Raw genomic sequence first — 13,317 nt, 5'->3', positions numbered from 1 at the left:
TACGGAAGCATATAATAAACACAAGGAATTAATCCAAATACAGAAAAGTTCACCACCAATAGCAAGTGTACAAGGTGTGCCTCCACACCAATCATGCCCAGGGAAGGCATCCCCTCCTCAAATATTGTTGTATGGATATTTAGTTATAGTAATATTATACAAATATTATGAAATTCCTCTTAAATTCTTAATTTTTCCCTTTTTTCTTTGTTTTTTCTTTTATTCTCAAGTCTAAATTTCTTTTGAGTTGCATATATTTTATTATTATGAATGAATGTTAGGTTATTTAAACAAAAAGTAACAATAGAGAAAGTAAAAAGAGTTCGAATTTTTAAATGTGCCCCCTCTCAAAATTTCTAGCTCTGCCACTGCCTCCCCTCCTAGCAGCCTAAGAAATTAGGCAAAAAAACAGCAAGCCATAGAAAAAATAAACATATACCTCAGCGTACCAAACTACAACTATAATTACAACCTTTTAACACTCACAAGTAGAAAATACAAGTATAAACTATAAACACGCAACAAATTTAGAAAGAGTGGACACGGATGGATTTATTCAGGAATTAACAACATGATTTAAACTTGTGAAAATGGTTCACTGACCTAGTTAATAGGTTATCACCATTTTCACATGATTTTAACAACATAAGCTAATCGAAATTGACAGAAACAAAAGACACATGGCCCTTGCCGACAGACTCATTGGCTAACTGACTTAGTCACACACTTTTGTAAAGCTTGTGAAAATGGTGGAATTGATCCTTGGACTAAGTAGTGCAGTGTCCCTCATAACATAATTTCTCTTTCGGTGCACCCCTTGGACTAATTTCCTCCCACCGCCCCCGCTGGAGGTTCATTGTCTAAGGACAGATGTAAAGAGAATTGAGTCAAATTTTGTGAGCTGATGAAATACATAAGGATGAGGAACAATACCGTCAACTGGGGTCATGGATTGCTTGGACTGTTGGTGAGCATGCATAGCTGTTTTTTCTTCTGTCTGCCCACCACCTATCTCATCCATTCACACTAATACACTATACTTTTGAAGTGATGAGCTTATTTTGTCCTGATGTTTCTGATTTTATGCCTGACATTAAGCCTCAATTTGCTATTAAAATGCTGCAGTAGAAGACATGCTACTTTTTTCTTTTAGGTGGACATTATAATATTTAAGTTTGCTATAAATCAGTGCTCCAAAACTAATGGAAACTTTTATCTTCATGAATTATAATACTTTTGCAATAATGCAAAAGCATAATGATATTGTAGTGCTTTTTTTCTAGTCTAGATATTATGGTACTCAGTTGTGTTATTCATCAATGCTCCAAAAGTTAATGATAGCTTGTGCCACGGTGAAAAAATATCTTCGAAGCACAAGACAATGGATGCGGTTGGTTTGATCTCTCTTTTTCTTTTTTCTATTTTAAAAATCAATGAGGTAAGTATTATAATTTAATACATTATCTATATGATTGATATATGAGATGGGTATGGCTTCAAAATCATGTTTGTTGGGATGTAAGGAAACAAGAAAGGCACTTTCTATCCTTCTCGTGTTTGGTTTGTACACCGTTAAAAATGGAAAGTTGTGCTCCAAGATATGAATGAATGATAAGGAAGAACATCCCTCAACTATACTCGAAGTTACATTTTGGTCACTCAACTCAAATATTAGTTGTAAGGTCACTCAATTGAGTGTTGTGTTGCACTATTAATCCCTACCGTCAAGTCTGTGACTCTTTCTGTTTAAAAGACTTGACGATAGGGACTAATGGTGCAACACAACACCCAATTAAGTGACCTTTGCAACTAATATTTAAATTGAGTGACCAAAATGTAACTCCGAGTATAGTTGAGGGACCGTTGCTACAAATAACCCTAAATTGTATGAGAAAAAGTCATTTGTATTAAGTTGTTTACTAAAATCAACACATGAATGGAATTGTAATGTTATTTTTGGAAGCCAGTAAGGAAGAACATGAATAGGACTCAGATTAACTACCCCCTCCTAATTGATTTCATTCATGATTTTGAAGGTATGTGATTACTTATTTCAAGGTGGGACCCACATCATTCCTTATGTGTTAGTAAATATGGGAGAAGTCAAGAATTGAAATCATTTTCTTGCTTTCCATACCCATTGCTAGTAAGTAAACATGTAAGGATTTTGAATTTGAATCCTTCCGTATCGTGAAAAAAAACAAATTCCAAAGAGGTATTATGGTTGCACACATACAAACTAATTGTGACTTCTTTTAGTTTTATCATTAATTATTTGAAAATAATTATTTGACAAACTACGGACCCCATAACCATTTAATTGATATATTTCATTTTTTGTTTTCAAAATCTCCCTATAGAGGGGTTGAGACGCAATATTGATCCAAAACATGATTATTTAAAAAAAATTAAAAACAACCTAGTAGTGGTTTAGTTGGCCTTATGCGACCATTATGTTTTAGCTACACATCATATAATATTTTCCTATGTATGTGTACATGATATACTACGTGACATGTATTACAAATTCATCCAACTTATAATACTCTCTCTCTCTCTCTCTCTCTCTCTCTCTCTCTCTATATATATATATATATCAATTTCCTTCTCTTGGATTCCTAGGGTCTAAGAGACTTGTGGTTACTCACCCTTAGATCTAATCTAATGATTCAGAAAAACCAAAATTAAAAAAACTATTTTCTTTTACTTTTACTGCAGAACATATTAATTTAACTTAAATTTAAAAGTAAAATAAAAAGTCTCACAGTAAAACATAGTCTAACCCCAAAATCTCTGAACGTGTTCTTCTTCCTCCTATCGTTTGAAACACCTCTGACTTCGGGATCGCGAGCGAAAACAAAATTGTGAAAATGCGACATCTGCGTTTGGTCATAGAGTGAACTAATTGTAAAACCAAAATTGTGTAGGTGTAGAACTATCTTTCAAATATTTTTATTTTGAGTACAAGTTAACAGCAGGATTTGGTTGTATTGAAAAAAGACATATAAACTATTTGCTTTGTTGCAATCTATGAAGTTTTTGGCTTTCGTTATGGAACAAGGCCTATACCCCCAAATCATCAAGTTTGAATGCAGCCACGTCCTTACAATTAAGAAAATCTTGGCTATGTTCTTGTCACTGATAAATAGAAAAAAATCGAAAACTTATTTTACAAATAGTCAATCGCATTGAAGTGTGTGGGAATGGGTGACCCTTATTGGCAAGTAAAAAGTTCACATTCATAATACTACATTGTTAATTATGTGCAATTTTTTAAGGGAAAAAGTTTACAATGAAAATTTGCGATAGATCTTACAACCATACAAATCAAAATTAACTTCATAACCAATATTCACATAAAAATTATAAAACAAATATAATAGTGTTAGTAGAAGAATGACCCTTATTGGCAAGTAAACATACTACCATATATATTAGCTTCACGGTAAATATGTTGAATAGAGATCTGAATCTTGAAATCTACTTAACTTTCGTTGTAGATGCATCTGAGATGCCCATAATAATGTGTCTTAGAGTCAAAGCTTGAGTTTATATGCATTAGATAAACGCAATAATTTTTATTTCAAATTTACTTTTGGATAAACCCCAACTAGCTTTTCTAAGAGATGTTGGAAATGGGAAGGTTATTACAAGTTCACAAGATTTGGGTTGTTTCGAGATAGGTCCTTATAATTCTTATATTTTAAACATAAATTCACGTATTTTTAAACTGTTATTATTTAAAAAAATTACATTTGAATATAGGTTATTAATTATCCTAATATTATAAAATATTTACACACTATAGCATCTATCTTACTTGTCAAATCCCTTATGTTTAGCAATTATATTTAATTCTTTTTAATTGGTAACCTATTTAATATTCAAACAAAAAAGAAATCAATGAATACCTAAATAATAATGTAATACATACCGTACAGTAATATATACTATAGCTAAACAATGATAATATGTACCTACATACAAATTAATCTTTTTGTCTAAAATAATATTGATTAGGTAATTGTCTATTGGAAAATTATGGTGATACATAATTTACCTACTTATCTAATACAAGATAGGTAAGTAGATAGATACATATTTATTATTAATTATATAGAAAAAATAGGTAAATTAAAACGGGAACCAAAGATAATAGGTACATTATTAACATTTATAAATATAATAGGTATATGGAAATCAACCTCATAATTAAAACGAATAATTAATTGCAGACAAAATTATGGAGCGAATCACCACAATAATTTGGGGAATGAAAAATTAAAACACCATCACATAACACATTGAATTGTAAATAGGGTATTTTGAGAATCTAAAAATGATACTAAATCAGATATTGAGCTTAATAAAGTAATTTGATAAGTTAGATGCTAGTTATGAATTTTTATTTATAAAAATTTGAATTTTATTAATAGAAACAAAAAGTAATAAATTGCAGATAAAGAAAAATTCAATCTGAAAAGGATAAACCAAATTTACTTAAAAATTTCATTACACTTTGACACTTGTCGGTCACTCAAGGTCAGGGACAAGATTGTTGACCTAATCTGTCACAATGTTTAGGCATTAAAGGTTATAATACCTACAAAATCCCACGCATACATTTTGTTTCTCATAATTAATATGGAGTCTGAAGACGTCATTTTCTTTGCATATCTTCCAGATAAATACCATGTGTGCATTCGGTACTAGGAAAAATATAAAACAATCAATATTTGAAGTACAACATATCCAGAAAACACTAGCCCCCTATCTCCCAAAAAACATTCTAGAGTCCTTACTCTCCTCCCTTCCTTCCCTTTCTTCTTCCCTTCTCCTCTCTTCCCTTATTTTTAGCGATAGAAGATTTCCCATATTTATCTTCTTTTTGTTTTGATTTTCCTCAACTCATCACATGCGAATGCATCTTGTCTTCGGATCTCCACCTGTGTTTTGATGTTGGATCTCCACCACCATTTTTTTTTGCAGTTTCTTCATGTTTGGAATAAGTCGTAGAGACTCTTTGAGTTTTCTGTGTAGTTTTCATCTATCCTTTTGTAAGAGTTTTCATCTCTCATTTGTGATAGTTTTTTTATATTTGTATTGTTATGACTTGGTTTTAAAGCTTTATCTCTTTTTGGTTGTTCTGAGTTTGTACTCTTAGTTGGGATGCATATGTTAGAGTTTTTTCGATCATACGTGATCGTTAATGGAAGAGTCTCAAATTGTCTTAATTTTTTATGTTAGATCACTCCGTTATTGTAACTAGCCATATGAGGCCATTACAATAATGGAGCGATCTATCATCAAAATTAAGGCAATATGGAGATCCTCCACTAATGATCACGCAAGATCGAAGAAACTCTAGAATAGGCATCCCAACTAAGAGTGCAAAGTTAGAACAACCAAAAATAGAAAAAGCTTGAAAAAACCAAATCATAACAATACAAATAAAAGTCTCACAAGGGAGAGGTGGAAAAGCTCTCACAAAGCAGAGGTGGAAAGCTCTCACAAATGAGAGGTGAAAAACTCTCATAAAAAGATATGTGAAAACTACACAGAAAAAAAGAGGCTTTGCGACTAATTCCAAACATGAAAAAAGGGCAAAAAGGATGGTGATAGATCCAATACCGAAACACATGTGGAGATCCGATGTCAAGACGCATCCGCATGTGATGAGTGGAGGAAAATCATTACAGGCAAATAGGGGAAGCCTTTTATCCCTGAAAATTGTGGAAAAGAGGAGAAGGGGAGGAAGAACAATGGCTTTGTCCCCTCAAAGTAACAGAAGTTGTAAAGTGTTTTTTAGGAGAGAAGGGACTAGAGTTTTTGTCTTAGATCAGATCAGTTTAGACTCTAAGTTCCAGTATTGCTATACATACTTTGCTCTGCAATTAGCGATATCTATGAGAATATGGCATTCTGAAAAGTCGAAGGAGAAATTTAAAAAAATAAATTAATAATTGATTGTGAGAACAAAGACGTGTGTTTTAAAATGTCATCCATGCCAAAAAAGCATATGGCTGACAAGGAAACTTCCGTTTAGCACCTGTTTCCCCGATAAAGAGGAGTTCCTTAAGAAAAAGTACAATGTTGTTTAGCTCATGCACCAACAATAATGGAAAAAAAGGCACATATTCTCTGCTATTTTGGTCTTCCAAGGATGGATGAAAATGGGAATCTACTTTCCACACAATATTATGCTAATTCTTTATGAACATATATTTGACCAACCAACTAAATGAAAAGAAAAGAGAATCGATGGATAAATCAATATCTACCTTTCCAAATCTTCATACCTGACATTAATCTAGATATTTTCTCATTGCCCATGTATAAGTTATCAAATGTTTTTTTTATATATCATTTATCATATATCAATCTAAATAATTATTTAAGGGTATGTTTAATATTGTCCTTTTTTTTAACGAGTGATATCAGAGGATGAGGGGATTCAAATACTGGATTTCGGATTCCCCTTTTTAAAATAACCACTTATAAGATAAAGAAATCATGATCAACTGCTCTTGATTACTTGGGCTACGCCGTTACATGCTTGACAGTGTTTGTAGAATAACTAAAAGTGTTTGTAAAATTAAAAGAATAATACTTCATATAAGCACCTACTAAAACATCGAAATGTTATTAAGAAATCACTGGAATTTTAGTATTAAAAAAAATTGTGCTTCTAACAAAGGCACTTCTTCCAGAAGTGTTTATGAACGGTACTTCCTACCGGAGCACTCCCGAACTAGTCCTAATTTGAGAAAATTTTCATTTGATGTATAGTCCAACTTGACAAATCTGATACGTTAATAATTCATCATCAATCCCAAGTTCTAACTTATTGCTTCAATTTGTGGGCTAGATAGATTGATAACCTATTAGAAGATAGATATATGATGAGAACAGTCAGCAGTCCCAGGCCATGGCAGCATTTGATACAATCATAACAATTCAATGGAGGTCAATTAAATACAGATACAAAACCAGAAAAAGAAAGCATGTGCTATAACATTCCGTGTTATTTTCAAGGTGTTGATGGAGAATGGTTGATTTTCTGAGACCAACCCAAGTCGCTCAAGAGGGACCGCCAAAGCACAAGTGTGGAGATAATTGACTATTATTATGCATAATGTAGCATAATGTACAGAAGGAGAAAGAGACAGAGAGATTTTCACTCACTAACTTTCAAAATCCACAATCAATGGAAGCCATTAAAACTCTCTCTCCAAATGGATGGACCAAATCCAAAAACACCACCCAAGGTGGGGGCCGGGGGCCTTAGGGTTCCCAAAATACCCAATTTAAGCCTACCACCATCCATGGTGCATATAAGCGCATTAAACCCTACCAATAATTCCAACCCAACCAACCATTAATATTAGCTATGGCTTAGGCTCCCAAGCCTATTATTATAGCCATTTAGATGTTTTTTTTAATTAATTTTTAAAGTAGTATCTTGTTCATGAATGGCTCAATCTCCCTGCCCTACCATTTTGACTGCACATGCTTTGCACAAGTCTTTGGTTTTGACTTTAGTCCTCACCCTACATTTTACCCCCCAATCACCTTTTTTATGTCCCACCAAGCCCCTCCTTTTTCACTGATTCAAATATTATCTCCTCCCTACCCATCTCTTTCTATAGCCCCAAGCACCAAACCCTTTTTAAGTGGTGAAGTACCATTTCTCTCTAGTTGCCTAAAACCAAACTCAGAGAAAAACCAGGAGAGAGAGAGAGAGAGAGAGAGAGAGAGAGAGAGAGAGAGAGAGATGACAGGGCAGTTTCAGAAGAGTAGCATGTACATGGAACACAACCCAGGAATTGTTGAAAATGGAGATTTTCGCAAGAATCTGGACGACGACGGTCGTCCCAAAAGAACTGGTAAGAAAGCAACACTGTTGTTTATGAGATTTGAGTTCAGAATCTCGTTCGACTTCTTGATATGAAATATATATTTATGTTCTTGTTTATAAGATTTCAACTCAGAAACTCGTCCGAATGACTTTGGTTTGTGAACTTGTGAAGGGACATGGATGACTGCCAGTGCACATATCATAACGGCTGTGATTGGGTCAGGGGTGCTATCTCTGGCATGGGCCATAGCTCAGCTAGGTTGGGTTGCAGGGCCAGCTGTTCTCATGGCCTTCTCTTTCATCACCTACTTCACCTCCACCCTCCTTGCCGACTGTTACAGGTCCCCTGACCCTGTACACGGCAAGAGAAACTACACCTACATGGATGTTGTACGAGCCAATCTAGGTAACATTATCCTCTCGTATAATTATTATTGGTTTATTATTTTGGAAATTGTATAAGTTTTTTTTTTTTTTTTGGGAAGGCGTTGGTGTGATATTAATGATCACGTAATCTGGGGTTTTTTGTTTGGTTTTGTGCAGGAGGCAGAAAAGTGCAGCTTTGTGGATTGGCTCAGTATGGAAATCTCATTGGTGTTACTATCGGTTACACAATTACTGCCTCCATCAGTATGGTGTAAGTAGCGGCTCCAATCTGCAACATAATGACTTCCCCTTTTTGACTTATTGTGTTTTCATGATAGGGAAATTCTGTTTCTATATTAAAAAATTTCGTGTAAAAACGAAATTCCCTGTATTTGTTTATTATATTTGTTCACCAAACGATGTGTCAATAACATATTTTTACATCAAATATTTGTCTCGTAATTTACTTGTCAAATGATATGTTACTATACATATCTAGATCTTATTTATTAATCATAAATACATGTGACAGTAATATATTTGTTCACTAAATGACGTGTCAGTACATATATATGTTTTGTAAGTTACTCGTCAAATGATGTGTCAATATAAGAAATATGATAAATATTCTTTTGTATTTGAATAATACAACCACTTTCAGTGTGTGTTTCTTTATTATTATTTGTTTTTGTTGGGTGAATTTATAGCTTTAACGTTTTTGTAAACTTTCATGCAGGGCGGTGAAGAGGTCGAATTGTTTTCATAAACATGGACATCATGTGAAGTGTCGCACATCAAATAACCCATTTATGATCATCTTTGCTTGCATCCAAATCTTGCTCAGCCAAATCCCAAACTTTCATAAGCTCTCATGGCTCTCAATCATCGCAGCCGTCATGTCCTTTGCCTATTCTTCCATAGGCCTTGGCCTCTCCGTCGCCAAAGTTATAGGTAATTCATACCCAAAAAAAACAAAAATAAACATTTAAATTACAACGCAAATTATTGAGGAGATGATTTTGTATAGGTTCCAAAGAACTTTGTCTATCTGGTTTCAATAATTTGTGGCTAATATAGAAGGTAGGCTGATGGATTGATAAATTATTTTATGGAAATGAAGCTGGACCACATGCAAGGACAACCTTAACCGGAGCAACAGTTGGGATAGATGTGTCAGGCTCGGAGAAAGTTTGGAAGACATTTCAAGCCATTGGAGACATTGCCTTTGCTTATGCTTATTCTACCGTGCTTGTGGAAATACAGGCAACTCTCTTACCTAAGTATTTACCTTAATCTTCTTATTAATATATTAAGCTATGTCTATATATGTATGCCACACAAACATAAAGATCATAATATCATATGGGACGGAAAAAGAGTCACATGATAATATATTATATTCACGAATTCTAACGTAAGTGAACGAGATGGTTGGTATCTCACACTTTCAAGAATATTCATTTATATTATAATATGTAAACGATTTATACCGCGGGACTGTATCATTAATAATAATATATATAAGTCACATCAACTTTCATATTATGTGATGTGCGTCCATGTGTTCAAAATGTGTGTGTATAGCCTTCTTAATATAAAAAGAAAACTTACTTTATGTAACTTTTAAAAGGCCATTAGCCCCTATCTTCTTCTTCTTCTTTTCAGATTGAATACAACCCTATATTTTAGAAAAAGGGTAGAAAAAATAATTGAAACCCATTAGACCTAGCTACTCAAGGCCTCATAAAACTCATCCTGCCTAGGCAATTGCTTGTGTTGCCTAAAGGGCAAAGCAAACAAACAAAACAATACAAACACGCGGCCTGCTAGGGCGTATGTATGTGTTTTCTATATGGGAGGGGTTCACATGCATGCAGCATGTTTATTTTGTCTTCAACACAAAATCTGAGCATAATATTTTGGCTCCATATCCAAACCTGCCGCAACTTTGATATGTGTGCCTTATTAAATGTTAAATGTCGGCATGACATAGCTTGCTAGTTTTCAAAGCAATAGGGTGTCGCATATTATAGAGCTTATATAAAAAAAAATATAAAACGAACAAATTATTGCACCACAAAACAAAGGGGTAGGTTCTAAAATCTTTAATTTGTTAGATTTCATGAGAGTTCATAAAATAATGTGTTCACATGGACGTATTGAAAGTTCATCTAAGAAAATAAGAAACTTAATTGTGTTGAACTTAGAAGGATCATGATAGGATCAATGTATGAGTCGAGAAGTAGGTCGAAATTTCATACCATGATTTCAACCACATCTCAACTCATATCTTGACTCGATTATGATACGGTCTTACCTAATTCGAAGCATATTAGTTTTTGAATTTTTTACCTTAGTTTACCTAGTAAAAAAAATGTGGATGTGGATGCCCATGTTCTTATACTGTCGTGATAAGAACCTAAAAAAGCGAATAAGTGATTGGGAAGGGAAGTGGTCCGAAAGAACTCGACTCTTCCATTATAACAAAAAGACAAATATAGTAAAAGTTTCACAAAATTTTGTTTTCAAATCACTAAAGGGGAATATATTGTCAAAGCTTGCATTCTAGTATAAAAAAATAAAGATAAAAATTAATTTAACAAATCCCATTAGGTTTTTTTCCCTTTAATTTCGATTGAGAAGTGAAAGTATGTTTGAAGTGTTTATTTTTCATTTCATTTGTTTTATATATATATATATATATATATATATGTCACATAGGTTTTTAATTATACTACTTTACGGAACAGCCCGCTTTAGAAAGATTCTTAGAGGACCATCAAAGGTGGACGCAAAAGCAAAATTTGGGCCACCGAATAAGTTGGCCTTTTAAAAAAAAAATTCTTTCTACTTTTCTTGTCGTCCATCCTTTTTCTCTTATCATGCAACTATTGGTAGGTCATTGTCAGATCTTTCTTCTATGAATAATCTCAGAGTTGTCCCTTTATCAGTCAGGAATTCGGCATCTTAAAGCTGGACATGAATTCTAAACCAGAAAAAAAATATATATTTTTAAAAAAAGATTGAACATCATGTCTTCTTTTTGTTTTGTTTTGTTTCTTTTCTGTTTTTATTTGATTGGTTTTGGTATGATAGGAATGTCTTCGTGGAGAACGGGTCATATTTTATAAAACATTATAATGAACATATACCAGTGGGGTATAGCTTAGGTAAGTTGAGCTTTTCCTTTTTTATTCACGTATGCTGAGGTTCGAAAGCCTCGCATCCAAATATTCGGTTCTACTAAAGAAAAATTGTGTAAGAGTTGTTGATATGTGCTTATTGTATTAACTACGACTTAATAGAAATCACTGCTTGTAGGAATTAAGATAAGCCATAATTAACTAGGACTAGTAATTGCAGGACACATTGAAATCACCCCCGGCAGAGAACAAAGCCATGAAGAGGGCAACTAGTATCGGCATTGCAACCACCACAGTGTTCTATGTCCTTTGTGGTTGTGTTGGCTATGCAGCATTTGGGAACGACGCACCTGGAAATTTCCTCACCGGTTTCGGATTCTATGAACCCTTTTGGTTAGTTGATCTTGCCAACATCTGCATCGCCATTCACCTAATCGGGGCCTACCAGGTAATTTAACCTTTATTTTATTAGATGCACACCTTATAAATTTAACATATTGTGTACTATTTCTCTAAAAGAAGTCGCACATTATAAAGTAACGCTAAATAGTACAAATAACATATATTTTTATACTGATACGAGCAATGCATGATGAGGTGATCAGGTCTTCTGCCAGCCCATATTCGGGTTTGTTGAAAGCCAGTGCGCCAAACGCTGGCCCGAAAGCAAGTTCATAAACAGCGAGCACGCCGTTAACCTTCCGTTTCATGGGGCATACTGTTTCAACTCCTTCAGATTGGTGTGGAGGACTGCATATGTGTTGATGACAGCAGTCTTAGCCATGTTGTTCCCCTTCTTTAACGACTTCTTGGGTTTGCTTGGAGCAGCCTCCTTCTGGCCATTGACAGTCTACTTCCCAATAGAGATGTACATTGCAAGGACTAAAATGCCCAGGTTCTCCTTCACATGGACTTGGATGAAGATTTTGAGCTGGGCTTGCTTGGTAATATCGCTTGTTTCAGCTGCTGCAGCAATTCAAGGTCTGGCAACAGATGTCAAGAAGTACAAGCCCTTCCAAACTGAGCAATAGTAGTGCCTTACTATATATAGCTTTTAATATAGGGTTTGAGTAGTGTGTGATTAGTTAACTTATTTCCCAAAAACCTTAGTCTTCTTAAGTGTGTATTTTTAAGTTCCTCCTAAGGTTTGAAGCTATCAAACTGGGTCAAGGTTACAATGTAATTTCTCAACAAAAGAAAAAAGAAAGGAATAAGAAGAAAATAAAAATCCAAAAGAAAGAGAAGGTGGAAGAGAGAAATAATACCAGACAGATGCATATAGAAACCTACGTACTTGAGCACTGACGATTACAAATTTACAACCCTAAATTAATGCATATACTACCAGATAGATGAATAAATTAATTGTGCATCAAGAATTAATTAAGCACAGAGTTTCTAAAACAAGTCTGTCAATTATGAAAAACACATATGACCAATACAGGAGTAATACCATATTAGTCGGACACATCCCAAAATGCCCTTTATATACCAACTGGTTACTCAGGTATAATGAACAAACAATACAGCTTAGTGTAACAAGCGATAACCCACACTCAACTTACATGTTTACTCACCACGAATGAAGGAAGCTATGAATCGAGGAACTTATTAATAGGGGAATTAAGGAATTGGAATCAAATCAATTACTCTCTCTAGTTTATTCCGTTCAAAATTTTGAAGGTATGATTATGAATTTTGAAGTGATTCACGTAATTTATTTTATTTTTATGTTATGTGTTTAGTAAATATAGGGGAAGTCAAGATTATGAATCATTGCAACAGTCATTCCTGATAAGTAAACATCGTGTACATATACAATAACATAATCACAATGAGGATCTGAAATTTTAAATAAACAACCTCTATGTATAAATAAACCAACAACCTTGTGCATATCCAACAATTTTAACACAAGAAAATGAATTAGCAAAACATGAAAACAAACTC

The 13,317-nt window shown here is 33.9% G+C and overlaps 1 protein-coding gene across 1 annotated transcript; it reads left to right on the top strand.

Annotated features, from left to right (window-relative positions):
* Window positions 1-7,473: 7,473 nt before the first annotated feature.
* Window positions 7,474-12,606, top strand: LOC103319398 (amino acid permease 6-like). Its single transcript, XM_008220931.2, has 7 exons — window positions 7,474-7,886; window positions 8,031-8,264; window positions 8,402-8,495; window positions 8,961-9,175; window positions 9,345-9,487; window positions 11,588-11,815; window positions 11,973-12,606. The coding sequence occupies exons 1-7, from the start codon at window positions 7,580-7,582 to the stop codon at window positions 12,396-12,398; spliced, it is 1,647 nt and encodes a 548-aa protein (XP_008219153.2). The 5' UTR covers window positions 7,474-7,579; the 3' UTR covers window positions 12,399-12,606.
* The last annotated feature ends 711 nt before the right edge of the window (window positions 12,607-13,317 follow it).

This window comes from Prunus mume, linkage group LG2, assembly GCF_029339155.1.
Source record: "Prunus mume cultivar Tortuosa linkage group LG2, ASM2933915v1, whole genome shotgun sequence".
Classification (NCBI taxonomy): domain Eukaryota; kingdom Viridiplantae; phylum Streptophyta; class Magnoliopsida; order Rosales; family Rosaceae; genus Prunus; species Prunus mume.
Note: the sequence above shows the minus strand (reverse complement) of the source record. Positions and strands in the feature narration are given on the sequence as shown.